Source organism: Sus scrofa, chromosome 9 (genome assembly GCF_000003025.6).
Source record: "Sus scrofa isolate TJ Tabasco breed Duroc chromosome 9, Sscrofa11.1, whole genome shotgun sequence".
NCBI classification, from domain to species: Eukaryota; Metazoa; Chordata; class Mammalia; order Artiodactyla; family Suidae; genus Sus; species Sus scrofa.
The window spans coordinates 7,227,967-7,255,488 of record NC_010451.4 but is presented as its reverse complement, the minus strand read 5'-3'; the positions used below and the strand labels follow the sequence as shown (position 1 = coordinate 7,255,488).

At 63.1% G+C, this 27,522-nt stretch overlaps 1 protein-coding gene across 1 annotated transcript in view; it reads left to right on the top strand.

Annotated features, from left to right (window-relative positions):
- ARAP1 (ArfGAP with RhoGAP domain, ankyrin repeat and PH domain 1) overlaps positions 1–17,446 on the top strand; it is a 63,043-nt gene extending 45,597 nt beyond the window's left edge. Inside the window, 22 exon segments of the mRNA XM_021102283.1 lie at positions 20–202; positions 1,150–1,324; positions 2,482–2,616; positions 4,250–4,385; positions 4,653–4,755; positions 5,550–5,745; positions 6,001–6,052; positions 6,157–6,320; positions 6,479–6,691; positions 7,030–7,135; positions 7,527–7,674; positions 7,762–7,848; positions 7,943–8,011; positions 8,326–8,443; positions 9,807–9,920; positions 10,141–10,286; positions 10,810–10,842; positions 14,386–14,468; positions 15,176–15,226; positions 15,401–15,464; positions 16,484–16,633; positions 16,810–17,446. Coding sequence (XP_020957942.1) covers positions 20–202; positions 1,150–1,324; positions 2,482–2,616; positions 4,250–4,385; positions 4,653–4,755; positions 5,550–5,745; positions 6,001–6,052; positions 6,157–6,320; positions 6,479–6,691; positions 7,030–7,135; positions 7,527–7,674; positions 7,762–7,848; positions 7,943–8,011; positions 8,326–8,443; positions 9,807–9,920; positions 10,141–10,286; positions 10,810–10,842; positions 14,386–14,468; positions 15,176–15,226; positions 15,401–15,464; positions 16,484–16,633; positions 16,810–16,827 — 2,544 coding nt within the window. The 3' untranslated portion in view covers positions 16,828–17,446.

The following is a 27,522-nucleotide window of genomic DNA, read 5'->3' as shown; positions in this document are numbered from 1 at the left end:
CTCTTGCCCACACCCACAGCTCTTCTTACAGCTGGGCAACGCTGCTGGGAACCACTTCTGGGCAGCCAACGTGCCCCCCAGTGAGGCCCTGCAGCCCAGCAGCAGCCCCAGTGCCCGGCGGTGCCACCTAGAGGCCAAATACAGAGAGGGCAAGTACCGCCGCTACCACCCGCTTTTTGGCAACCAGGAGGAACTGGACAAGGTGAGGGCGTTGGGCCTGTGAGGCCCCTTGAAACCCCCCTTTCCTTCCTGCCGCCCCCCCCGCCCTGCCGTCTCTGTCTCAGCCCATCTTTCCCACTGGCTCAGAGCAATGAGTGGGCCTGTGGGCCCTGTCTAAGCCAGGGGACAGTTGGGACAAAGCAAGGAGGAGCCAGGCCTGACCCCTGGGCCTAAGCCACGTCCCCAGCATCTGTCTGCCTCCCTCTCCTCTTGATTCCTCTGTCTCCACACCCCGTCCTGCTCCTTCTGAATCCTGCCAAAAGGAGGGAGCTTGATGGGGATGCTATTTCCTGTCAGGCTCATGAAAAACAGCTGGCTGCTCCAGCCCACCCCCTTCCACACCCCACTCGAGATGAGGCCCCCATGGGCCCCAGGCCCTGAGCGGCTGGGAGCCAAGCTCTGTCCCCCGTCTAGGCTGGCCCGAGTGGGAGGCGGCCTGCTCCACGGCAGGGGCATGCCACTTATGACCTCTGGTCGACCTTCGGCCCTTCCCCCAAGCAGCCGCACCCAGTCAGGCTCAGTCCAGCTAGAAGCCCAGTGGGATCCAGGCCTCCACCTCCCAAGAACCCAGGCGTCCAGCCCCCAGCCCAGCCCAGTCTAGCCCGCCAGCCAGGAGGGGCGGCCGCTCCTATTGGCTGGGAGGGCTGGGCAGGCGGTGAGGAATTCAGATGTGGGAGGAATGAGCTGCAGCACCCCCTCTGCCCTTGCACACGGCAGAGGGAGCCGAGGTCCTCTGGAGCCGGGCTTGGTGGCTGGCTGGCCGTCGGGGCTGTCCGCAGGGCTCCGCGGCAGCCCCCGCCCCTCGCTCCCTCGGCCCCTCTCTCCTCCTCTGTCCTTCTTCCTCCCTCTTCTCTCTCTCGGGTGGCCCCACCTGGGAACTCCTTCGTCCCCAGGCCCCCCCCTCGGGCTGACCCCCTCCCTGCCCCACAGGCCCTGTGTGCCGCAGTCACCACCTCAGACCTGGCTGAGACCCAGGCGCTCCTGGGCTGTGGGGCTTCAGTCAACTGCTTCTCAGGGGACCCTGGGGCCCCCACGCCCCTGGCTCTGGCTGAGCAGGCGGGACAGACCCTGCAGATGGAATTCCTTCGGAACAACCGAACCACGGGTGAGTGGCTGCACATGGACTTGGAGCGGCCGCCCTGTGGCCGGGGTCTGGCTCTTTGGAGGGGAGGGTGGTCGCGGGGTGCCAGGGCCTGCGTGTCACCCTGTGACATCTGACTGACTGACTGCCCTGGAGCTGTAACTGCAGCTCCTCAAGGGACCCTGGTGCCACCGTGTGTGTGACTTTGGGGTGTGTTTCGGGTTTGCACGTCAGTGTACCTTTGTGCCTCTGGCTTCCCCTTCGTGTGTGTCCCTCTGTGTGTCTCTCTGTGTGTTTCTGGGTCCCTCCCTGACCCGCGGGGTGGGCCCTCAGGACGGCGTCCGTGTGCCAGCGTCTGTCCGTCTCTGAGCTGCTGCGGCTCTGCTTCCTTGCACTGGGGGGTGTCGAGAGCCTCGGGGTTCGTGCAAGTGCAGAGTGTGTCTGTGGCTTTGGGGGTGCTGCCGCATCTCCCCTTATGCGGGACACCTACCTCCACCGCCCTGTCTGCTGCCCTGTCTGGAAGGGGCTCTGTCACAGACGGGTTGGGTCCCATTTGGCTCCCAGGCTTGAGGTGGGGCAGTGGGGGTGAGCACCGCTGGTCACAGCCCAGCGCTGGCCACTGCGGCCACCTCCCAGGCCCCAGGGTGGAGCTCGGCGGCCAGGGCTCTGGGCGCGGGGCCACGGATGGGGCGGGGACTGGGCTGGGGAGAGCCCAGGTGGCCGGGCAGGCACAGGAGACCACCCGGCTGGCCTGGACTTTGGGGCCGCTGGGAGCAGGGCTGGAGCCAGGCCGCTTCCTTAGGCTTTGTGTTGTCTGAGACAAGCTCCCTCTGGGGATGGTTAGTGGGTTTGCTCGAGGCCCCCCTCATTCTCGTGTGCTGGCCCCGTGCCTCCCACAGGAAGAGCCGGGCTGGGGAGTCAGGGAAGCTCCCTGGACGGAGAGGTCCTGGAGCCGGGCCTTGTGAGTGGGATGGAATTTGTGCAAGTGGGGCAAGGCGGAGAAGGGCCTAGACAAAGTCCTGAATGTGGCAGTAAGACCCCAGGGTGCTAGTCAGGGAGCTAGGCTGGGGAGCGGGGGCTGATGACTTGATTGCCAGCTTAAATACCCACCCTGGGGAGGGTGAGGAGGACACCCTTGGATGGCGAGTGTGACCAGCCATTCTTTCCCCTTCCCCCCAAAGAGGTACCTCGGCTGGATTCAATGAAACCCCTGGAAAAGCACTACTCAGTTGTCCTGCCAACCGTGAGCCACAGTGGCTTCCTCTACAAGACCGCTTCAGCTGGCAAGCCGCTGCAGGACCGCCGGGCCCGGGAAGGTGGGTGCCAGGCCGGACCCTGCCCTGGCCATGGCATTCTGGCCTGGCGGCAGGGCCAAAGAAGCCAGAGCTGGCCAGGCTGGGGGACCCACGAGGGTGCCAGGTGCCCTGTGGCAGAGTCACCCTGCTGGGCTTCCTGGCTATGGTCTCGGGTACACAGTAGGTGCTTAATAAGTGGGCTGATTGGGGCAGGAGTGGGGCATGGCACTGGAGAGCAGGTCACTGGCAGAGTTTCCTTTAGGCCAAGGAAGGCTTCAGCGAGCACGTGCCAGCTGTGGGCCCTGTGCTGGGCGTGCAGTCCTGGGAGGCTGTGGATGCCTAGGAAGCTCGAGGACTAAGCCTAAATCTCCGTCCTTCTCTCGCCTCGGCCTGCTGTTTGCTCGGCTCTGAGCAGCACGATCTGCAGCACCGCATCCGGCCCCGTCACCTCTCTGCCTCCTGTCCCCTCGCTCACTCTGCTCCAGCTTGACTGGCCGCCTTCCTCTTTCTCGCACATGTGTATTCCTCCCGCCAAGCCCTTTACACTTGCTGTTCCCTGTGCCCCAAACGCTTTTCCCCACACATGCGCATGGTTAGTCCCTTTCTTCTCTCTGTTTAAATGTCACTCCTCAGAGACCTCATCCCCAGCCAAAGCAGCAGTCCTTTCCGTCCTTTCTCTCTGCTGTCACACTTCTTATCTGACAGCAGCTGGACAGCTTGTGGGCCTAGTTCTTGATTCTCTGTGCCCTCTCGACCACCACTGTAGCCGCCAGCACCTGGAACTGTGCCTGGCACGCAGTGGGCCCTTGCGCATGTCTGCAGGACGAGGAGTGCCGGAGGCCAGGCTGGCGCTCCTAGCGGGAGCCCAGCCTGAGAGGCAGGCTCTGGGCCACACCGCCCTCCAGGGCAGATGTCGCATCCCTGTAGACAGGATGCGACGGAGTCTGCTGTGCGAGCGCTGTTGAGGCCGTTGCTCACTGCATCCCTCAGCACCGCTGGATGAAGCCCTCCGGCCCCCAAACAGATTTCTTTGGAACTCTGTGCTGTTTGCCACCTCGGTGCCCCTGGGGCACTGCCTCGAGTCTGCCTCCCTCTGCCCAGTAATGTCATTTATATAACTGCCTGAGTCATCCTTTTTGCCCTGGGAGCCAGGAAGCTCTGAGCCAAAGCGATGCTCAGTGCTGTGAACCAGGCGAGCCTGCATGGCCTTTTCAGTGTGTTCTTTCTCCTGCTTTCCGGATCCACGTGCCCGTTTCTGTTCCTTTATGGGGTCAGTCTCCTCAGAGCCGTTATAGGAGGAAGCAGAGCAGAGAGCAGTGGGTCCTGCTGGCAGGGGCGGGGGCATGGGGGGGCAGCCCTTGAAGGATGGAGAGTGTGGGCAAAGGGAACGGGACAGCAAGAGCAGGGGCCGTGCATGTGTCTAGGTGTCCAGAGGCAGCTGGAGGGGCGGCGGGGGCGGCTGCGGCAGTTCCAGTGGGGGGTGGGCTGGGCCGGCTCCTGGGGCTGCAGGGAGGAGGATGGATTTGGGGGAGCTTGTGAGTTAGGATGAAGGGACATGGGTCAGGTGGGAGCGGGGGCCCGGGGAGGATGCAGAGGTCAAGTTCAGATGAGGGTGGAGGGCTCCGTCATGGTTCCCTTGCCACCTTCTCCCCAGAGTTCAGCCGACGCTGGTGTGTCCTTAGCGACGGGGTCCTGAGCTACTATGAGAACGAGCGGGCAGTGACTCCCAACGGGGAGATCCGGGCCAGCGAGATTGTGTGCCTGGCAGTGCCCCCTCCCGACACCCATGGGTGAGCACCCCTGGGCAGCATTGTAGACTGTTACTGATGGAAGGTCCAGCCCGCCACTGGGGAGACGGGGAAACAGGCCCAGAGAGGGACAGGCCCTCCCCAGGGTCGCACAGCAAGCTGGGGCTGTGCATGAGCTGGACCAGGTCACCTGAGTTCCTAGCCAAAGACTTTGTCCCCACCTCTTGGGGCCAGGGGCAGGGCAGTCACGAGGGCAGTGAGGTGGGGGTGGGCCAGGGCTGGGCTGAATCCTGACCTGCGTGTCTACAGTTTTGAGCACACCTTCGAGGTGTACACGGAGGGAGAGCGGCTGTACCTGTTTGGGCTGGAGAACGCGGAGCTGGCTCGTGAATGGGTCAAGTGCATTGCTAAGGTGGGCCTGGTGAGCGGGCAGGCGTGGGAGGAGTCTGACAGGACCAAGGGTAGGCGGGCCTGGCCAACCCCGTGTACCCCAGCCCTCCTACCTCATGGAATGGGGGCTGCATGGAAGGAGCAGACACAGGGCAAGGGCCCAGCGTGGTCTGCAGCCCCCTGGCGGGGGGGGGCGGGCGTCAGGGCTCCTGTCTCAATACATGTTTAATAATAAACGGCAGAGCCATCCCGGGATGGACAGTGCTGCCTCAGGGGAGTGAACTTGTCCTGGAGGAAGGAGGCGGGGAGGCTGCAGAGGAGAGACCTCTGCCCAGCGGCTAAGCAGGCGCTGTCTAGGGTTCCTGCGCATGAGAGCCCCTGATTCTTAGCCTCTTGTTCACTGATCCTCACCCGTGAGCCTCCTGACGGTCAGCCCACAGAGCCCTGGGGACCCAGACGAAGCAGTTTTGGTCCCATCTCCTCAGTGGCTCCCATGCTGGTAGACAGACAGATGGGGTCCAAAGAGCAAAAACTAATTGGTGCTACAACAGCGCAAGGATGCTGTGGTGCCAGGGGGCTCCAGAGGAGAGACATCCCTAATGGTGTGTGGGAAGGTGTGCCAGAGGCGGGCATAGCTGAGTGGGTATCAAGTGGGGCCTGATACCTGAATTAGTTCACTGTGCTGGTTCTGCCCGGGCTAGGGGAGAGGGTAGGCAGCTGGGTGGGAAATGGGTACATGCCCACTAGCCAAAGAGCTGGGCATCCTGTGATCAGTGCCCTTGGCTGACGCAGTCTCCCCGGCCACCTCCCCACCAGGCGTTCGTGCCTCCCCTAGCTGAGGATCTGCTGGCCCGGGATTTCGAGAGGCTTGGGCGCCTACCCTACAAAGCTGGCCTGAGCCTGCAACGGGCCCAGGAAGGCTGGTTCTCCCTCACTGGCTCTGAGCTCCACGCTGTCTTCCCAGAGGGGCCCTGTGAGGAGCCACTGCAACTTCGGAAACTGCAGGAGCTTTGTGCGTGGACCCGGACCTGGGCCCCCAACCTCCAGGGCACCCTCTCCTGGGCCCCCCCCCAGGCCCCCAGCCCCTCCCCAGAAGCCTGAACTCGAGCCAGCCTGCCCTCTCATGTCCTCCCCTGTCCTAGGGGTGCATCTCAGCCACTCCATGAGTCGGCGGCTGGGTCCCAGGGGTGCGTGGGCCCAGATCGCCTCAGGAGGGGGGCAGTTGGGGACCATCAGCAAAGCCTCACCTCAGCCGGCTCCTCCACAGCCGTCCAAGGGGACAGCGAGAACCAGGTGCTGGTGCTGGTGGAGCGAAGGAGGTGAGCCCTGGCCTCCCCGAGGGGCTCGGAGAAGCCTGTGGCTGTCGCGCTGGGACGGCCGGGGCCGGGGTAGGCTCCCAAGTGACGGGCCGTCTCCCGCCCAGGACGCTGTACATCCAGGGGGAGCGGCGGCTGGACTTCACAGGCTGGCTGGGCGCCATCCAGAAAGCAGCAGCCAGCTCAGGGGACACGCTGTCGGAGCAGCAACTCGGAGACTCGGACATCCCGGTGATCGTGTACCGCTGTGTGGACTACATCACCCAATGCGGTGAGCCCCGCCCCCCTGGCAACGCCCCGCCCCGCCCCGGACCCCTTACCTCGCCCTCCCAGGAGCTCAGAGCCTCGCGAGGCCCGCCCTTGACCAATGCCCTCAGCCCCTCACTTTTGGCCCCGCCCCCAGCCCGGCTCAGCCCCGCCCCTCTCCAGGCCTGACTTCCGAGGGCATCTACCGCAAGTGCGGGCAGACCTCGAAGACGCAGCGGCTGCTGGAGAGCCTGCGGCAGGACGCTCGCTCTGTGCGCCTCAAGGAGGGCGAGCAGCACGTGGACGACGTCTCCTCCGCGCTCAAGCGCTTCCTGCGAGACCTGCCCGATGGGCTCTTCACTCGAGTCCAGCGCCTCTCCTGGCTGGAGGCCTCAGGTGGGCCCTGCGGCCGGGACCCAGCCTGAGCCCCCGGCCAGTGCTGCTGCCTTGTCTACGCCGAGCTCGGTTCCCCTCGCCTCCCCGTCGTGCACGTGGACTGGGCGTGCCCCAGCGCTGGGCTCCAGCCCCTTCCGTCACCTCTTTTCATGTCCATTGTCACTCTAGACAGAGCCCCGGGTCCCTGGGAGTTGGAGCAGTCTTTGTCTCTGCTGTTACCCAGCCCGATTTGACCTGGAGGGGCAGGGGGCGCTGTCACCTAGGATGATAGGCAGAGGGGTGGGACAGGGAGGCGGTTACAGAGGGTTCCTGACCTGTTCTATCTCCCCCGCAACCAGAGATTGAGGATGAGGAGGAGAAGATCTCCAGGTACCGAGAGCTGCTGGCGCGCCTGCCCCCAGTCAACCGGGCCACCGTGAAGGCCCTGATCAGCCACCTGTACTGGTGAGCAGCGGCAGCACTGGCCGGGGGCGCTGTTCTACTCCCACCCTGGTGACTGTCTCCCCTGGGACCCAGCAGGTTGGGAACCGGAGTGCTGACTTATGAGTGCCCTGGGCTGGGACGCTTTGTCCCCCACCTCCCTGCTGGAGGCTGAGAGAATAGAGGAGGTCGCAGCCAGAGGCCAGCTCGCTCAGCTCCCCAGCCCTGCTTCTCCCCGGGCCCCAGGATGTGGCCAAAAAGACTGTCCCCTCTTCCCTTAGTTAGCGGTCCTCTCTCACCAGGACCTTCCTTGGCCTCACTCCAGGGCCATTCGTGGGCCCGTCAGGAACAGGGCGGGACAGGGGGAGTTCAGGGCTGGAGTGCTCACTCTGGGCTTCCGTCCTTCCCTGTCCAGTGTCCAGTGCTTCTCTGACACGAACCAGATGAACACGCACAACCTGGCTATTGTGTTCGGGCCCACGCTCTTCCAGACAGACGGGCAGGACTACAAGGCTGGCCGTGTGGTGGAAGACCTCATCAGCCGCTACGTGGTGGTGTTCAGTGTGCGTCCCCGGCCCGCGGCGGTAGAGGGCAGCGCTGAGCCTCCTGGGCGGCAGTGACCGTCTGTCCCTGTCCCTTCCCCTCCCCAGGTGGACGAGGAGGAGCTAAGGAAGCAGCGGGACGAGATCACTGCCATCGTGAAGATGCGTGTGGCTGGTACGGCCAGTGGGACCCAGGTACAGGACAGGGCCTGGGGTGGGGGACTCAGGCCAGCTGCCTGCGCCTGCGCCCGCGCCCCCAGGCCTCTTGCTAAGCCCTGTCTCCCCACAGCACGCTGGTGACTTCATTTGCACGGTGTACCTGGAAGAGAAGAAGGCGGAGGCAGAGCAACATATCAAGGTGGGGGTTGGGGATCTAGAAGCCCAGGGGCCAGGAGAACCCAGCTGGGCTGCGCACAGGCTCAGATGACACCCGGGGAGCTTGGCTCTTGTCCCAAGGGGAGCCCCAGTGTGGGACCTGAATCAGGCCGGTGCCTTGGCCTGTCTCTCTTCTCCCCACCCAGCTCATCAGTGTTGCTCAGAGACACCCCACGTCGTCCCAGGATGCCAGCAGACCCCGAGAGGGGTGGGCACAGCCCCTGGGTCACAGGGCAAGGTTGCGGCAGAGCCGGGCGGCGTGGGGTAGGCTGACCTCCTCTTCCTCCGTCTCCACAGATCCCAGCATCCATGACAGCTGAGGAGCTCACGCTGGAGATCTTGGATCGCAGGAATGTGGGCATCAGGGAGAAGGACTACTGGACCTGCTTCGAGGTCAATGAGAGGGAGGAGGCAGGTGGGTGACCAGCAGGCTTGGTGCAGGGAAGGGCGGCCTGTCTGTCCGCCTCTACACCGCAATGTGGCCACAGTGGTGCTCAGGGGGGTTTGGAGTGACGGATGTTGCTGTCACACTGATCTCAGTGACGGTGGTGACAGCGTGCTGGCAGGGCTTTTAGAGGACAGCTGTAATGTGGCTAACGGGAAGGACTGTGAGGGGGTAGATGGGGTCGGCCCTGACGCTTTCTGGGTGTCTGTGAAGATGGTGTTGCTTGCCGGGGGGGTGATGCCGGTGATAATGGGATTGTGGGTGCCGGCGCTGGAGGCGAAGGGGGCTGTGGGTGGTGATGAGCTTGCAAGAGGAGTGGGTGGGAGGTGGTGTAGGTAGGGTGGTTGTGATGGTGTTGCAGAGGGGCCACGGTGCCCAAGGGGGTGATAGAGACATTTTAGGATGAAGGGCAGTGGCAGTGGGGGCTGGGAGGTTCCGTTCATTTGTTTGACTGTCATTCGTAGAGTGCCAGGCCCTGAGCTGGGGAGCCGGACACACAGTCCCTGCCCTCGCGGGGCTTGGTGCGGGGTGCAGTCAAGACGCCGACCCCGTGATCTCGCTGATAAACGCTCAACTCCAGCCAGGTTATCTGCCGCAGGGACAGGGCCACCACGGCGCTGCTCGAGCTTGTAACGGGGTCTCTGGCTTGGAGTCCCTGGACTAGAAGGTCCAGGACCAGTAGCGGTTGCCTGGTGAAGCGGCGGGGAAGGTCCTGCCACGCGGTGGGAACAACACGGGCAAAAGCCCTGCGGTGGCCAAGGACACCCTCCTTTCAAGGAGCTTGAGCTGAGGGCAGTGAGGGTTTGGCCCGGGGTCGGGGAGCTGGCGACAGAGGCAGAGGTGGCCGCTGAAGGGTTAGTGCTTGGGAGCTGGAAAGGCTCACTGCTGCTGCTGCTGCGCTGGAGAGACCCGTGGAGGGGTGAGCGCCCCGCGGCAGGCTGCGGCAGGGCCGCAGGGTTGGCTCAAGACGAAGAGCATCTCAGGGCCCAGGTGGCTGCAGGGAGACGACAGAAGCAGAGATTGGACACGTGAGAGGGAGGAGGGCTTGTTTCCTCCCCCCCAGCCTGGCAGGGGTGCTCTTCTCCCTGAGGCCCCCAGGGAAGCTCACGGGCTTGGTTTTGGACGTGTTGGGTCAGAGCAGGTTGGTCCTGGCCGATGTGTGAGGCCTGAAGCTCGGGCGTGGGGGCGGTCGTGGCTGTGATGTGACGTCCTCTTGGAGGCAGAGGGAGTGGGCGGTGCCACTGGGCACTAGATGAGGGGTGCCCTTGGGCCAGCCCTCAGTGGCTCAGGCCATGTGGCCCTGGTGACTGACAGCAGGTGTGACCTCTCCCAGAGCGCCCCCTGCACTTTGCGGAGAAGGTGCTGCCCATCCTGCACGGGCTGGGCACAGACAGCTACCTGGTGGTGAAGAAGCACCAGTCCATGGAGGCCATGCTGCTCTACCTGGGTAGGTGTGGTCCCCCCCACAGGGCTGGGCAGGCTGGTGGGGTCCCTCCATCTGGAGCGGGCACAGGGGACCTGGTGACGCTGGGCAGGAGCAGCTCAGGCAGAGGGCACCAGGTGGGCAGGCCTCTTCCGAGGGTGGAGCAGTGTCCTGGGACCCCGCCCTGGGTGTCAGTCCGTGGGCAGGGGTGGTGCAGCCTGTGCCCACCCCTCTCCTCCCCCAGCCAGCCACGTGGGCGAGACCAAGCACGGCATGATGAAGTTCCGCGAGGACCGCAGCCTCCTGGGCCTGGGCCTGCCCTCAGGCGGCTTCCACGATCGCTACTTCATCCTCAACAGCAGCTGCCTGCGGCTCTACAAGGAGGTCCGGGTACGTGATCCCTGGGTCCTGCCCCGTGACGGGCAGCCACGCTCAAGCGTCCCCCCAGGCCTCACGGGAGCGTCCCCGGCACGGGGTCTTGGGATGGCTCTGCACTGGGAGAGAGCTCTGGACCCTCGGACCTTCATGCTGTGGCTCTGGGGGGTCACTCCGCTTTGGCCTGGAGCCCCACTAGGTCCTGGTACCTGGATGCCACTGTATCCAGGTACCCGATGTGTGTGCGTCTGTCTCACCTGTGCCCGGTCCACAGCATCCACAAGAACATGGCACATGGTGACAGCCCCAAGGCGTGGCCCACGCATGCATTGTCATTACATAGGCCATGCCCCCCGGCCCACTCCGACCACATGCCAGGCGTCCTCCCGGACCGGACTCCGCGTCCTTCCCAGCACCTCCCCACCGCCCTAGCTTAGTCTCTTGCGCACACATGTCACGTGCCGCCGTGCACCCCACACGCTGTTCTAGCTCTGAACTGGGCCTGCTTCTTCCTTAACCCTGATCCTCTATCAAACAGAGCCAGAGGCCGTGGAGCGGGGCCCCTGAGACCGTGAGTAGCTGTGGGCCAGCTGCCAGCTGCCTTACACCGCCTGGGGGCCAAGTGAGCCTGGCGGGAGTGTGGGGACACAGCCAGAGCTTCTGGCCATCTCCAGGCATGGCTTCCTGGCCTCTTGCCATCAGCGCTGGCCTCCACCCTGGGGCTTATGGCTTAGGCTCCTGCTCTCCATCCCCAACCCGGCCCCAGAGTCCTTCCCCCAAGGTCGGGGCCCCCATCGGTTGTGATGCTCGAGGCTTTTCCAGAGGACTCAGTGCGAGGCCGTGGAGCCAGTTAGTGGAGGCTCCTGGGCTCAAATTAGAGCTCTGGTCTTCATCTCCTGCCACTGCTGAGAGCCTGCTAGGGCTGTCAGAATGCCTTGCTACTGCCCTTTTCCGGAAATGCCAGAGCGAGGCCACGGCAGGCGAGTGGCACATTCCCCATCTGTGCTAGGAGTTCCCGCTCAGCCTCTCAGCCTCCCTAGCTGCTCTCTGGTCTTTGTTCGCACACCGCTGGGGAGGGGAGCTCACTGTCTCCTCCCTGGGGGCTTCCCTATCCCTGGAATGATGCTCTTGCCTGGGAGAAAGGCCTTGCTAGGGACCAGCGGAGACCTGCCTCCCATGATACCCCTGCGGGTCCCAGCGCTGCCTTGGAAGCCAGAGTACGGATGTTCTGCAGAGACAGGCCGCAGAAACAGGTGTCCAAGCCCAGGCGTTGAGCCTGGGCTCCCACACTGGCCCCCACTAGTGTCTCCAGTCCTTCCGACCCCTTCGGTCTCCCCAGGCCATCTGGACAGGTCTGGCTGACATGGAGGGAGCAGAGCAGAGCCCTCACCTCCCTCTCTCTGCACATCTTACCTCTGTTCATTCAGCCTGTGCTCCTGCTGACCCTCGTGGGCAGTGCCTCCTCTTCTCTCTTCTGCCGCTCCTGTGATCACATCCTTACTTCTGGGCCTGTCCCCTCCTCCAGGCAGCCCCCCTTGGTCCTGGGATATTACTTCCTTGGCCCCTTTCTGCTAGGGCTACTTAGCCCAGTGGCGCAGAATAAGAAGGTCAGTGTGGGCAGAGAGGTGGGAGTGGGCCTGAGGCACCGGGAGAAGCAGCCTTGGTCCTTTCATGTGGAGGAGGAGACGCCAGGAGAGCTAAAAAGGGGGGCCGAGCTAGTGTTTATCCAGCCCAGGTGGTGCGGTGGTGCCATGAGAAGGGGCATTGCTCCAGGCCGCAGGTGAGAGCACGGGCCTCGGGGGAGGGCCCAGGGCCATCCGGGAGGTAGCCTGGGATTCAGACCCCGAGGACGTTAGCCTCACAGCTCCAGCTTTTTATTCCTTGAGGTGGGAATCAGGGAGTGAAGGCCTCGGCAGCGAAGGCTGATCAGCGCAGGGCTGCGCCGTGCTCTCCAGGGCCGGGCGGGGCGGCTGCTCTTGGTCTCGCAGGAGCCCCAGGAAGGTGTGTCTTGGCTCCTGAGGTGTTGGTAGTCATGGCATTTGTTGGCTTATGGAGCAGTGGCAAAGAAGACTTGAAACTGGGACAGTTCTGACAGCTGAGGGTCACCCAAGCCCCCTGCTGGGGCCTCCCATTGTTAGGAGTCCTGAGGCACCTGGGAAAGGCACGCTCTAGAAAGATCTTGGTTCCAGCAAAGATCTTTGAGCGTCAGGAGCTGAGCTTGGTTCTCTGCCAGTGAGCTCATGCCTCAGAGCTGCTGGAGACACGAGCTGTCTGATCAGAACTGAAGGGACACTGGATGGTGCTCCCCTTGCCCCGCCAGCTCCCCGGCCTCCTGCCTCGGCCATGCTCAGGTCGCATGCCTGCAACGCGTGTGCCAGGCACACTGGCACCCAAGGAAGCCAAGGCACGTGTTATTTTTCCGGATCCACAAGGAGCCACAACCTGGTTGACCCCATTCATTCCCGCGTCCTCTCCACACCCCGACTGCAGCCCCCCGGCCCTGCCCACGCTGGATTCCCTTTACGCCTTGCTTCAGCTCTCTTCCCCTCACGCCCGCCCGCAGCCTGATTTCTTCCTAGCCTGCAGTCTGATTTTCATTTCTTCAGCCTGATTCCTTCCCCACCTGCAGCCGTTTCCCCCACATCTTTCCTCCTCTCCCGCCCAGTGCTGGATGTTCTCCAGGCCTGAGGCCTGACTTCTTTTATGGCCTCTTTCTCAGTCTCCCCAGTCCCGCTGCCGAGTTTCTTCCAGCCTGCAGTCTGATTTCTCTGGTGTGCTCAGCCTTGCATCTGCTCTGACTGCATGTAGGCGTCTTCTTTGTCGTCTTCTCCCCGCTCCCCACTCCCCCGTATCTGCAGACTCCTCTCCCAAACCACCATCCAGTTTCCTCCCTGCCTGCAGCCCTGATCATCCTGTGCCTGAAGCCCAGCTTGTTCCTGGCCGTTTGGGGCACTTGGCCATTGTCAGGTCAGGTGCTATGTGCAGGAGACATGGGGCTCCCCCATCAGGGGCTGGGTCATTAGGGGAGAAAGCAGGGTGGGGGGGTCCTAGTAAGCCCCCTACAAACCACACCCCCCCGTGACAGCACTGAGGTCTCCACTGATCCCTTGGCGGCCCATCCTTCTTCGACCTCAATTCCCAAAAGTCCATCTCTCCTCCACGTCCCCTGGTCCCCTGGTCCCCTCTTCATCCCTGCTGAGAGCCATGCCTGGGGGTGGCTGGGAGCAATGGTGGGGAACAGAGTGGAGGTGGCTCAATCTTTGACCCCCAGTTTCGGTTGTAAGTGAATCCCCCTCCCCCGCCATCCACCCTGGTGCCCCTCTGGCACCAGGAGTGCCTGGTGGGGGCAGGGCTTTGAGCAAATGGCTCCCAGAGCAGGAGGAAGGCTCATTAGCTTGACCTCCAACCAGCCTCTTCCCTGGAAGTCGTTGCTCCCATCCCCCTGCCTCTGAGCCAGCCTGCTCCTTCCAAGCCCAGACCCATATGCAGAGGCGGGGACCAGCGGTGAACACGTCAGTGACCTGGTGCCCTCCCCAGTACATCGGTCTCGCTCTCCGGCCTGGACCATCGGGAAGTTCTTCCTGTGGTCTACCGATTGGCTGTCCTGCTTCAGCCTCAGTCATTGGCCTTCACTTTGTGGAACCAAAGAGCCAGTAACTGCTCACCCCACAAGCCTTCTGTTCACACAGTCAACCCTGGAGCCTCCGCGAGGCAGGGAGGGGCGAGGAGGAAACAGCCTGAGATAAATAGCCTCGCGTCGCCAACCGGGGCTCTCAGCTCGCACACGCCTGTGCAGTTTGGGGTCCGAGGATGACGTGCAGTGCGCAGACCTGTCCCGCCACAGACGGTCTGGACCAGCCGGTGCCCTGAGTCAGCTCTCAAGGGCAGGGCAGCAGCGAGGGCCTGGAATCACTGTTCGGGACGTCAGCTGCCTCGGGGACCGGGGGTTGACTGTCTGACGCTGCCGCGGGGCGGGGGGGCTTTGACAGGAAGGCTTCCCGGAGGAGGGCTGCTGGGCTGGGCTGCAGGGGGGTGGGGAGAGAGCCACCCGCTGGGGAGACCTGCCCCAGGGCCCCCCTGACTGAACCCGCTCCCCCTGCCCGCCCCCACCCAGAGTCACCGGCCTGAGAAGGAGTGGCCCGTCCGGAGTCTCAAAGTCTACCTGGGGGTGAAGAAGAAACTCCGGCCACCCACCTGGTGAGCAGGGGCGGGGAGATGGGCCTGCGGAGCTCGGAGCCGGTGGAGGCGGCACAGCTGAGGGCTGTGGCCTTGACCGGTCGGTTCCGTGGTGTCTCCCAGACCACAGCATCCGCATCCCTGGAAGGGCTTGGCAACCCAGGTTCTCGGGCGCTGCCCCAGACCTGCTGAATCGAGGGTTCGGGGAGGGTGTGCTGTCCCAGGCCCCCCGGGGAACTCTGAGGCTTGCTCACATTTGAGCACGACTGGCCTGGATGGAAATCCACTTAGTCACTGACTAACTCTGGGACCTTTCTGGGCCGCACGTCCCACATCCGCAGGATGGGGAAGACAATGCCGTGCCTGTTCCACAGGCTGGCTCCATGCGTGTTTCTTCTTTTTTTAATTGCAGTGTAGTCGACAGGGTTGTGTGTTCTAAACATTGAAGAGTGAGGCTTGGCCACTATTAGTGTGGTTAATTGCAGTCACTAGACTTGGGTTCCTGACACTGCCTCCCCCCCGCATGCCGCTTGTCCCTGGGGCACTAGGGCAGCCTGGGGTGGGTCGGGGCTGGGGGGTGGGGGCGCCAAGGGCCTGGGAGGCTGGCAGCGGCTGGGATGTGCTGTGCCTGCAGAAGGCCCTGAACTCTGCCCCGGCTCCGGGCCAGGCTTCTGGGCTCTGAGGCCTCTGCAGGCTGTCAAGTGACTCCACCTGCCCGTTCTCTGCAGCTGGGGCTTCACCGTGGTACATGAGACAGAGAAACACGAGAAACAACAGTGGTGAGCAGGAGCCCCAGGCCCAGGAGAGATGGGCGCACGGCCCCCATGACCGGGTCCCTCCCTGTCCCGATCTGTGCTCTGCCCTGCGGCTGTGGGCTGGGGAGCCGGGCAGAGTGTCCCCACTCAGCTGGGCCCTGGCGGCGTCCAGACCTGTGCCCCCCCCGCCCCCCGCAGGTACCTGTGCTGCGAGACGCAGATGGAGCTCCGGGAGTGGTTCGCCACCTTCCTCTTCATGCAGGTACCAGGCGCGGGCTGCAGGGTGTGGGGTGGGTCCGGGGAAGCCTCCATCACCAAGAATGGCCGTGTTTGTTCCCTAGTCAGCCCCAGTTGCTTCAGGATTTTGAGTTGTTCTTAATTATTGTATTTGCTTATTCTCTTGTAAACTTTTTCTGGTACCTGCTCTGGCCGAGCCCCGAGCCAGGCATGCCAGACACACAGAGGGCCTTCGGAGCCCAGTGCTGGCAGCAGGAAGCCAGGGCCCTGCCTCACGGAGGTGGTGGGTGGGGTGGGAGGGTGGCAGGGAGAGGGTTTGGTGGAAGCCGAGTCTTTGGAGACCAGCGGGAGAGGGGCGGCCTCCAGGCAGAGGGCCGGGTTCGCACACAGCCCAGAGGCCAGGAGGGAGAAACCAGGCCGTGCTGGAAGCTGGCGCCGGAGGGGGAGTTGGGAGCAAAATCTCCTTCTTGAAGGCCACGAAGGAAGCTGACTTTGACCTCGTCGGCAGTTTTACAGGAGAGTTTTCAGCGAAGCGAGAGCGGTGTGCAGGGCTGCGTGCCGGGGGCAGTGGGAACGCGCTGGGGAGGACTTGAAGCCAGAGCAGGGCCAGAGGCCTGGGTTGGACTCTGAGCAGAGGTTTTGTTTTAAGATGAGAGCTCAGAATTGTTTAGGGAGAAGGGAGGTAAAACTGTACGAGGGCCCTGGGCCGAGTTCTTTTCGGCCTGAGCTTCCTGGGACTCGGGGTCTTGAGGGAAACTGGGCAGAGGATGCTATGGTCTCTGGGTTCCTGGCCGGAGAAGGCAGACTTGGTCCCCTGGAACCGCCTGCTTGGCGCGGGGCCTGGGATTGGTGTGTTTGTGGCCGGAGATGAGAGCTGTTGAGGAACACAGCTGGCTGGCTTGTGCGGGGGATCAAAGCTGAGGGTGTCACCTTGGACCCCAGCCGGAGGCGTTTCTGGGAAGGGTGGGTGGATCTGGAGCCGCACGTCTGGGCCAGCGGAAGCCGAGCCCAGGCCCCAGCGCCCCCTTCTCCCCTGCTCCGCAGCACGACGGCCTGGTGTGGCCCTCGGAGCCCTCTCGCGTGTCCCGGGCGGTGCCCGAGGTCCGGCTGGGCAGCGTATCACTGATCCCGCTGCGCGGCAGTGAGAACGAGATGCGCCGGAGTGTGGCCGCCTTTGCCGCCGACCCCCTTTCCGTGAGTGGCTCTGCACCCGGGACAGTCTCCCCGCTGCCCCGCCCCGTCCCTCCATCCTCAGCGAGCATCCCGTTAGACCCCTTCGGTTCGCCTGGGTCAGGGGCGCTCCTCTCTCCTGCTCCCCAGGGGTCTTCGCCAAGTGCTCATGGGATCTGGGCTTCTGTGCCTTCCCGCAGCTCCTCCGAAACGTCTGAGCACAGGTGGGACTCTGTCGCCGCTGCCACCACCACCACCACCGCCGCCGCCGCCGCCACCACCACCACGAAGCCTTCCGGGCAGACACCCTCATGCCCTGCATGCCTGGTGTGAGCCAGCAGGGGGCGCATGAGGAAGCCACACCCCTGCACCCCACATCCTGACTGCGCATGGGATTCCCTGGCCGGGATGTGGGGGGCAGGCAGCAGGGTCTGCCTGCCGAGGAATCCCTTACCTCTTCCCAGCAGGTGGGAGCTCAGCCCTGCTGGCCTGACCTGCACTCCTACCCCCTGCCGCCCGCCAGGGTCACCTACCCTGAGGTCAGGGGGTCGGAGAGAACTCTGGACAAATGCCATCCTTTCAGAGCTTGAGGCCCCGGGGCCCCCGCTGGAAGGGAGCCCACCCCTTTGCTACAAACTCCAGAACAGCCAAGCGCGGGTGCTCTGAAGGATTGCTCAGCTGGGGTGGGACGGGAGCTCTTGGCCGAGAACTGGACTGGGGGGCCTTCAGGCCCCTTTCTGGTCTGGGCTTTACCGGGAGGGCCCAGGCTGCCCGGTGCCCCTTCCCCACTTTGGGGACCTTTTGATAATATAAATATACCTGTATATTTTATCCCCTGGGCCTGAGCCCTGTGCTTGGTTGGGGTTTCAGATGTCCCAGGATAAGAAGGGGACAGGAGGCCCAGAGGTGAGGGCCCTGTGCCCCCCGCTTCCGCCCTGGCCTAGGCAGAACCCCGGCCTGGCTCCACGCCACCCTCACTGTGCTTCTGGTCCTGACTCTGGCCAGGACAGACCCCAGCTGGGACAGGGCCCTCTCCCTGCTGCAGTCTGATTCCGAGCCAGGGCCTGGCTGGGTGGCCTGCGAGTGACCCCGGGTAGCCGTCATCAGCCCCTCTCGAGACACGAGGTCGCAGAGTCCAGGGAGCTTTGCTGAACTGGGGAGAAGGACCGCAGGTTTCCCTTGGCCCCTGTGCGCGCCCTCCAGAGCTGGGCCCTGCCTCTCCTCACGCGGCCACCTCCTCCAAGAAGAGGCCCTGGCACGTGGGGGAGATGACGAGCTGCGCGGAGATGGATTTGGGATTCCCTGGGAAGGTGCCAGACACCGCGTTCCTGCCTCTGCCTGCAGCCTCATCCCCAGCCTCTCTCCAGGGGCTCCCCTCCCGGCCTTAGCCAGGGGGGCGGGGGATGGGCCCCATGGCTTCTGACCTCCGGTTGGTTGATCCAGCTCAGTGGGGACACCCGGGTGTGGGCGCGGCTCTTGGGGGCCTGGGCTCTGGGTTCCTTGTCCCCGCCTCTTGGGCAGGGGAGGTAGGTGCCAGGCTGGAGTGGGCTCTCCGGCTGGCCTCACAGGCTGGGACTGAGCCCCTTGAGTGTCCCACCTTTGTCCTGCCCTGGGCGGGCTGCTCCAGGCCAGGCTGATCATTCCACCTGCAGCAGCCACCACAAGACCCTTGTCTGAGTGCTCAGGGGCTGGAATTCTTCCCTGGGTCTGAGGTGACTGCCGAGGCCCAGAGAGGATGGGTGAGAGTGGAGGCTCTAGGCTGCCAGGGGTCGCTTGCCCCGGCTCAGGGACGGGCTGCAGTGACTGCCTCAGGCCACCAGGGGGCAGCCACAGACAACATTGCTGGTCCTAGAACAGGTTCTGAGGGCCCCGTTGTGGCGTCCTGGCCCTGAGGTTGCTCTCTGGGCGTGTGAGGTGGGACCTGGCCCTGCCTTTGACCCCAAGCCTGGTGATATGGTGGAAGGCAGCACAGTGCGGGAAGCGCTTTGGACTCCTGGGCTCTGAAAGCCCAGAGGAGGGAGGAAAGGCCATTGCGGGTTAGTGTCTGTGTGCTCCATGCACTGTCTCCTAGCAGAGGAAGAAAGTTAGGCCCAGAGAAGGGAAGCGACTTGCCTGAGGTCACACAGCTTTCCTGATTCAGGGTCAAAGTCCATTTCCACTGCCCCACTTTGGGTGGGGGTGTTTCTCCTTCCTCCACTCCCTTCCTGATTCCATGTCCGTTGTCTCTTCTTATACGTGGCCCCGTTTGTCCCTGAGGAGGGGTCTGAATGACCAAGAGTTAATGACAGCTTAGAGTGCTCTTCCTGGGGAGCGGGGAGGACATCCCAGCAGGAGCCTTTGGAGCCTCCACCATCGTGAATCACGGCAGTGGCGTCAGCAACGCGTGGATCGTGGCAGGAGGCTCTGCTGATCTTAGTTCTGAGAATTTCTAGATACGGGGCCTCTTGAGACCTTGGGTGGTTTGTTCCCATATTATTTGAGGTTGGGTCGAGGGTGGTGGATGAGGAGCCTGGAGCTGGCCCTGCGCAGGTGTGGGGAGCAGCTCTTGGAGGGGGGAGCCTTCCTGGAGGAGGAGGTGCCCCTGAGCTGGCCCTGAAGACTGGAAGCCTCGCCAGGCGCCCATGGTAAGGAGGGGTGCAGGTTGGGATGAGAACAGGCTGAAGTGTTGGGGGAGGTAGACAGGGCTTCAAGGGTTCCCCCCAGGGCTGGGCCTAATGGCAGGGGACCCGGGGGACCCCTAGGGGCGAAGGCTGTGGCGGGTCAGAGCTCGGGGTCAAAGGCTCTGTGGATGGAGAGGAGGCTGGCTGGGGGCAGCGGGGGATGGGCTGGGAGGCGGGTGGGATGTCTGTCTCCTGCTCCTCCTGCCCACCCTGTAGACTCCTCTGCAGCCCTCCAGCCAGGGCCTCTGGGCCTCGGGAGACCCCTGGGCTCCACCAGAAATCAATGGGGCGGGGGAGAGGAGGGTGGGCCCCGCGTCCTCCTCCTGTTTCTCCCTGAGCCCAGGGAGTGGAGCCGAGGCCCTGTTTCCTGACCCTGTGTTCGCGTGGCTGCCAAGCCCCCTTCCCGCAGCGGGTTGTTTTGGGCAAGCAAGGGTGTGGATGCCAGCCAGGCGGCTGCCGACACTCCGTGTAGCCTGTAGCTGTGGCCGAGTTCCCGAGGTCTCTGATCTTCAGTGTTCTTTTGAGTCCTTTGGAGACAGTAGCAGTAGCTGCAGTTGGGAGGGTGAGATGAGCCAGTGAGCGGGAAGCGCCCAGCGCTGTCCTCAGTAGCACCCCCCCCCAGACGTTCCTGGGAGCCGTGGCGGCCTCCAGAGCCCCATCTGTTTTCACTCAGGAAGCGTGTCTTAAACCCCTACTGTGTGCTCACTCAGCGTCGGGGAAGGAGGAGCCCGTCTGGTGGGGGATTGTCCAGGAGCGGCTCCCGGGAGGAGGTGAGCCTTGGAGGACCGTGCACATGGGGTTGAGAAGGACACCGTCGGGTGTTAGTGCAAATCCGTGCGTCCAACGCACAGAGAGGCCACACAGACCCAGACACTGGAGCTGGGGGCGGAGAAAGGGTTACCGCGGGACCCCTGCCCCCAACCCGAATTCCCTGCACCCAAATCCTAAAGCATCTGTAAAAGCCAAATGAGGGAGGGGTGGCAGCTGAGTGAGCGCGCAGGCTGAGGGTGGCCCGGGAGAGGGGAACACACTAGGGTCGGGGCAGATTGGGGTGCCCAGGGTCCCGCGGTACAGTCTCTGGGGGGTTGATGGCAAGGGGACAGGCGGCGCCCCAGGAGTTAGCCCTGTCGGTCCTTAGGTTCCGGGAGGCCCATGGTCATGGCGTAGTTGCCGTCTTCCATTTGGTGGGAGGGGGGCATGTTTGTAAATGGTCTCTGGCAACGCGCGGCCGTCCCTGTTGGCAGGGACTTCAGCGCGGCAGGACTCAGCGCGAGCTAAAGCAGAGGACGAGGCGGGGGCCGCGCTGGGAAGGCCCCCAGGGTCCTGCTTGGTTAGAGCCACAGGCAAGCTGTGTGGCCCCAAGGTGAACACCCTCTTGTGGCTGGAGCTTCCTGCCCCATGGTCATTCCAGGGCCAGTGCCCCATATGCCTCTGGTGTTGGGGTCTCCGCAGCCAGCTCTGAGAGACCCAGACTTTGATCTGGGGGTGACTGGCTGGCAGGCTGGCATATACGTCTAAGTACAGCTGGCATGAACCTCCCCATCTCCCCTCCAATGTGACACCTCCTTCAGGAAGCTCTTCTGGATTGCTCTTCCATCGTATGTCCTGTGTGCACTTAGAGGGTGTGTGTGTGTGCACACTCGCGCGCACACGCGCGCCCTGGCCACTTGCATCCAGTCCCGGGCTGGATGTCAGGGACCCTGGTGAACCCAGGCTGGCTCATCCTAGTGTGTCCCCCTCTCCGGGGCCCCTCTCAGTCTGTGGAAATTTCCGTATTTTCTCTGCCCTGGTTCCGGCTCCTACTGTTGTATTTATCACCCTGGAGACACAGAGGCACAGGCACACACATGCCACACACACTCGTGCCCTGCACACACACACGTGGCGCCTGCACACCTCCTCCTGAACTTCCACCACACACACACATGCACAGGCGCACATGCACACAGCACGTGGCTGAGCGCCCCCACGCAAAGCTCTCTAGGAAAATTGTCCTCCTTCCAACTCCTCCCCCGCCTCCTCCCCTCTGTCCTCCCACCACCACCCACCTCAAAACCCTGCGACCTGAGAGAAGGGCGGGACAGTGCCTCCCACCACTTGTCAGCCTGGAAGCTGTTCCCGTGGGTGTGGGTCCTTCCCCAGCACCCGCCCTTCCTCTCCTGCGTCTCCCCAGCGGCGCCCCCACACCTCTATGTGTTCCTGTGCCTCTCCCTCCACCTCAGTCACCCGGAGTCCTCCTGCGCCACTCTTTGGAGCCTCCGAGTTGGAAGCTGTCCTTCCTCCCTGCCCGGGGACCTGACAGATGCTGATGGAGGCAGAGGGACGAGCCGGGGGACCAGAGGGCCTGAGCCTCCTCAGCTCCTGTGGTTCCAGTCCCGCCTCCCAGATGAGGGGAGCGCTGTGTGCCTAACACCATGGAGACCAGTGTCATGGCAACACAGCCCAGGTGGGCACAGCCTCCTCCGGGGCCCCCAGAGCTCCCTAGGAGGAGCTGCCAAGAGGCCGGAGGAGGTGGCCTTGTGCTGGTGCCCGGCACTGGCTGCCATGCCCACCTCCAGCTCACGCCACCCCCAGATCACCCCATCCCGACCAGCGCCACTTGCACTGCAGGGTCCAGGGCCACAAGTCCCTGGTCCCAGTGGGGGACACCTTCTAGCAAATGCACTGCAGAGCTGGGGGACCCTGAGGGCTCATTAGGTGGACTGAGCACCGGAGAGGGGGCAGGGGCTTGCCCAGGGGACCCAGCACTTCCAGACAAGCTTGACTCTGAGGCCTCTGTTCACTGCTGCCCGCTCCCCAGCTCAGTGGTCACGGGGCGAAGGGGGTCGGCCCAGCTGCCCTCCAGCCGCCTGGGACTCTGCCAGTCCTTAGTGGTGGCAGCAACGAGGATGAAATGCGGCTGCTGACAGGCCCTTAGGAAGCACCCGCACCTCCTCCTGGCCTAAGGCTCTGCACGTGTCACGGCCTTTAGTCCTTAGAACAAAGCCTGTGAGGAAGATGCTTTCTGTTCTCAGTTTCTAGGTGAAGAGACCGAGGCGCAGGCTTACCCATGTCAGATGCCTGGTGAGGGGGGAGAGCTGGGACCGGAACAGGTCCTCCCTGGCTGGTGCGGGCCAGCCACGGCGGTGTGCCCGGGGCCCTCCCCAGCAGGCACTCTTTCCCAAACCACTGACAAGTTGTGTTTCCAGTTCTGTCTGTCCTGGAGCGAGTTCCTGGGGCCCGGAGTAGGTCAGGCTGCAGGGCGTCTAGAAGACAGGAGGCGGATTGTCTAAGGGATGGAGGGGCCGCAGAGCCTTCCCAGCACGGTTCGCCCTGGGGAAGGCCTCCCCTGCCATCCAGCAAGGCAGGAACCAGCTGGCAGTCCCCGGGGCCTTTTAGAGTCCTGTCTAGACCCAAAGTGGAGCCTGGGGACGAGGGAGGGGACCCTGCCTCCTGGACCCAGACTCGGCTTCTGTCTGGACCCTGGTGGAGTCACGTTGCAGCTGCTCCCGCCTAGCTTATGTAATCATTCAAATATAGCAGCTGCCTTTATCCCACTGAGTCACCCCCTTCCCCCCACCCCTCAGGTGCAAGAAGCTAAGGGGGAAGAGGTGGATTAGGGCTGAGTGGGTGGTTCAGGGCCTCCAGGCAGGAGGATCTGGGTGTGCTGGATTGGAGGTGGTGGAGACGGAGCCGGGCCAGGCCCGGAGTGAAACCTTCCCCAGAGTATGAACACGGTTGCTTCTGCTCTGACCCAGACGACACATTTAGGGGGTCCCTTCCCAGGGTCACAAGCGACATCCCCAGCCTTCCCGCCCAGCCCTTGGCGCAGCCAGAGGAGAGGAGCAGGAGGGAGGTTACAGGAGGAGCCAGTCCCGTGGGACGGTGACCAGGAGGCCTTGGTCCTCAGCCCAGCCCTGCCCTGAATTCACTGTGTGACCTGGGCCTGTTTCTGCCCTTTCTCACCTGTTCCCCTCCCCGAACCTGTTGCCTCTTCCAGCGCCTCGTCCCCTTGTTCTGCATGAGTGGGAAGCTTGCCCTCCCCACCTGAGGTCAGCCCCCAGTTCTGCGTCCCCAAGGCCACCTCCCTGAGGTGTAGAAGGAGCCGTTCTGGAGGCTGTGGTGGCCTTTTGTTCCTTTGTCAGTGAAGGCCTTGTCACCGCCGTTGTGGTGGGGCCTGTGCTTCGTACGGAGATGAAGGGGACCAGGCCAGGCCCTTGCCAAGGACATGGCGCTCCTCTGGCCATCGTCCTTGGAGCCGCAGGTGGCAGCTTTGGCTGAGGAGGAGGTGGAGAAGCCCTGTGAGATGTTTCCCTCAGAGGCCCCCCCACTCCCTCCTGGGCTCTTGTCGCAGGGACCCAGATGCGGCCCTCCTGGCACCCAGCCAGAGGGAGTCACTCGGGGCTTTTCAGGCCAAGCCTCCGTGAAATCCATGTTGCGCCAATTACCGGCCTTCCCCTGGGGAGGGAGGGCTGTCTCATGCTCCGCGCCTCAGTCTTCCCTGGAGGGGAGGCAGACTCCCACGGAGCAGAAGAGAGGCCCCCACACCACCGGCAGCCTCTTAGCGAGGACTTGCCCCTGTGTGTTCTGGGCTGGGCTCCGAAGGGCACCCTCTGCCCCGCTCACCGTGTCTCCTTCCACCCCTCCGTCAGCACCTCTCACTACTGGTGAGGCTGCGGCCTGGGTCTGAGGGGAATAGGACCGGCCTGTTCTTGAGGAGGATGTGACCCGGCAGGAAAAAGGGGATGAACTTGAGCACGGGGATGGGATGGGGGGACAGGTGGCAAGTCACAGGGGGAGAGGCAGCAAGGCCTGGTCCACCCAGAATCCAGCGGCACTCCCGCCCCGCCTACCTTGTTCCCCGTGCCTAGGGGCAGGTGTGTGATGAACTGGCCCAGGGAGACGGGGCCCGGATTTGCGATGGGCAGAGAAAGGAAGCGGAGACGGAGGTCAGCCTGCGGGGGGGACAGACTGTACCAAGTCGAGGAGGCGAGGCTGGCCATGTGCGCAGGGACCACCTGCTCCACCTGGAGCAGAGGACGGAGTGGTCGGCCAGGGTCAACCACGAGAGACCTCGTGCCAGGCCGGGGAGCTTGGCCTTTACCCTGAGAGTCCTGGGAGCCGTGCAGAGGCCTCGAGGAGGAGTTACACGACCAGCTAGATGTCTGAGAAAATCAGTGCTGGGTGCAGGACGGAGTTGGAATAAAGGGGTCGAGTTGGGGTAGGGCCTGGAGAATGGCCAGAAGAGGGGCAGTAAATTGGGGCGAGGAGAGAGTGGGCAGAGGTGAGGAAATTACAGAGGGACAATTGACAGGCCTTCGTGACAGATTCGACACAGGAAGGGAAGGGGAGCAAAGAGGCGAAGCAACTTTGCACTTTTCAGACCAGGGATGGGATGTTTGCTGATGCTTTTGTGGAGACGAAAGATGTGCTGGATGTGGGGTATGTGAGTGTGAGGGTCCTATGGGATGTTTCCAGAGAACCTGTTCGGGAGGCCGCGCGAACTGGACATCTGGAGCTGCAGGGAGACCACGGGGGGGCGCTCAGAGCCGGTGTGTGGGGGAAGGCGCGGGGGGCGGGGAGTAGAGAATGAGGGGAGACCGGTCCGGTGCTCCAGTGAGGAGCACCCCTATTGAGGGGGTGAAAATAGGAAGAACCAGTGAGCGAGACAGAGGAGGGGCAGCTGGGAAGGCAGGAGGGAAACAGCGGGGAGGGCACGGAAAGAAGCCGCCTTCTCTTGCGACCAGGATGTAGCTGGAGCCTGTGGAGCCTGCAGTCCTCGCGAGGCTGTGGGTGCAGGGCCGAGGCTGGGTTGCCGAAGCCGCATCCTCCCATCGCCTCGAGCAGCCGCTTGGCCCGCCCAGGAGCATCCTGCTTTCTCCCATCTTCCTCCAGATCCCCAACTCGCAAAAAGCGGTGTCTGCTGACGCCTGCGGGGCCTCAGGCCAGGGAGTGCGACCGTGGCTGGCGCTGATCAGCACCCTGGAGAGCGACCGGGGGCGGGGCCCGCGGTGGGCGGAGCTTCGCTGCAACCGCACGGGACCTTTAGTTCCTGCCCCGGCGGCTGCTCTTGCAGGCTGGTTCGAGGTGGAGGAAGGAAGAGCAGGCCTGGGAAGCCTCAGGCCTCCCCCGCACCCTGCACCTCCGCTCACCCGGCAGTGCCCGGTAGGAGCCCCTACCCCAGCATTCAGAGTTGTTTCTCAGCCACATCAATTCTACCTCTGGAGGGGAGGGGTACGCTCTTTATTGGAAACTTGACAGATGGTCCCCAAACCTCACAACTCTTTGAGCTTAGAGTTTGCAACCTCATTTTGCCAATAAGACTAAATCGAAGTTCAGAGAGGTTAAATAACTTCCCCCGGGCACATGGCAGAGCTGGGATTTGAACTCCCACCTGCCTGGCCCTAAGTCCTGAAATTCACAAATTCGCATCTTGCACCTCCTTCCTGCAGACCCCTTACTTCTGGGACAGCTGTGGAAGCTGCTGGGCCGGTGGGATGGGGACACCACCCTTCCGGCCACCTGACTTGCTGCACATGTTCCCAGGAGGCTTCTGAAGCCGAGGCCCCCTGACCCTCTCCAGACAGGAGAGCAGACACGGGGCTGAGGGCCACGTGAGGCCTCCCCGCCCAGAAGGCACCCTCCTTTGGCCTCCTCTGACTCACCCCAGGCTCCTTAGGGCATGAGGGGAGCTATGAGAGGCCCAGACTGCCTTTTGGAGCCCCCGGGTCCCTGGGCTGATTCAGGCTGAGGAAAGAGTTTGCCCAGAGCTTCCAAAGATCTAAAATTCTACCTTCTGGGGCCACAGTGGGGAGCAAAAGTCTCCCTCCCATTTTCTTTGCTAACGCTTCGCCAACAACTGCTTCCTCTAGCACTCAACGTGGCAGGCCTCCTGCCGAGCCCGGTCATTCCTGCCCATCCTGCACCCTGTGCCCATGCACAGGCCAGGTGTCCACTTGACCTCGTGGGCTTTTCTCATGGGCTTTTGCCTAGAGCTTGGTGTGTGCGGCAGGGCTTACTCCCCTGACAGCTCCGAGAGGTGGGGTTCCTGGTGAGGGGTCCGTTCAGCTCCCCTAGCCTGGAATCACCCCCTTTGTCCTGGGTCCTCCTCGCCTTTGAAAGCCCAACTGACATCCTCTCTTCTGGAAATGCTCCCCCAGATCAGGGGCTCCCTTGGGCACCAAAGACCCCTGCTCCCTTTGTCACACAGCAAGTCCCCCCCACCCACGCCCGGTTGCTTCTCCGAGGCAAGGAACAGTCCGAGTCATATCTGATGACGTTGGCCAGTGCTAGGTGTTTGTGAATGAATGAATGAATAAGTTAGTGGTGGAACCAAGACTTGAACCCTCATCTCTACTGCCTCAGAGTGTGGAGCTTTGTCTCTGTCCAACAGGAGCTCTGTTGAAAGAGCTTCCTACCTGTCTCTTTGCCTAAAACGCCCCTATTCACTGGGTCAGGAGCCCATCTGCCCTTAGGGACAGGGCAGAGGTGCCACAGGCACTCCTCCAAGCTGATAGCCTGTGAACCGTGAAGCCTCGTGGGGCGTGCGGTGACCTGGGCGCCCACAACGCCTAGCAGAAGTCCGTGCTCAAGCATCAGCTCCCGCAGGGTCCTGCTAAGCAGAGCCCCGTGATGAGACTTTGACCCCCCCCAGAGCCTCGTGCATGCCCAGCTCCATGCTGGGGCTCCGCCCTGGCTCATGATACAGACCCGGTAAGGGGGCCCAGAGGAGCTAGATCTGCTGGGAGGCCTGGCCCCTCCGTGCTTGAGCGGGGCACAGGGTCCCCTTCCCTGAGCGCCTCTCTGAGGGTCTGGGTTCTGTCCACCTGCCCTCATCCCCAGATCCCCTCCAGCCCAAGAGCCTTGCAAACCCCTCAAAGCCCCCCATCCTCACACCGTCTGGGCTCCCCCGACCGTTCCTCTCTTCCTCTCCCTCACCCCCTCCATTTACGTCTTTGCTTTTTTTCCTCCTTTTTCTTTCCTGTCTTTGTTCCTCTGTGTGTGGTTCCCTGCGCCTCTCTGATCTCTTTGTATTTCCATCTCGATCTCTGCGGGGCCCTGATCCCTCTCTCCTCTCCTTGTGCGTTTCTCTCCCTTCCTGTCTCTGTCTGTTTCTCCCTCTAGTCTCTCCCTCTGTGTGTGAGTCTTTTGCTCTCTCCCAGCCGGAGTCTCTCCCTACCCCTCCCTCTCTCTCTCCCTCTCTGTCTGGGCCTCTCTGTTCCTCCTCCCTCCTCCCTCCCCCTTCTGCATTATCAGACCTGCTCCAGCCTCCTC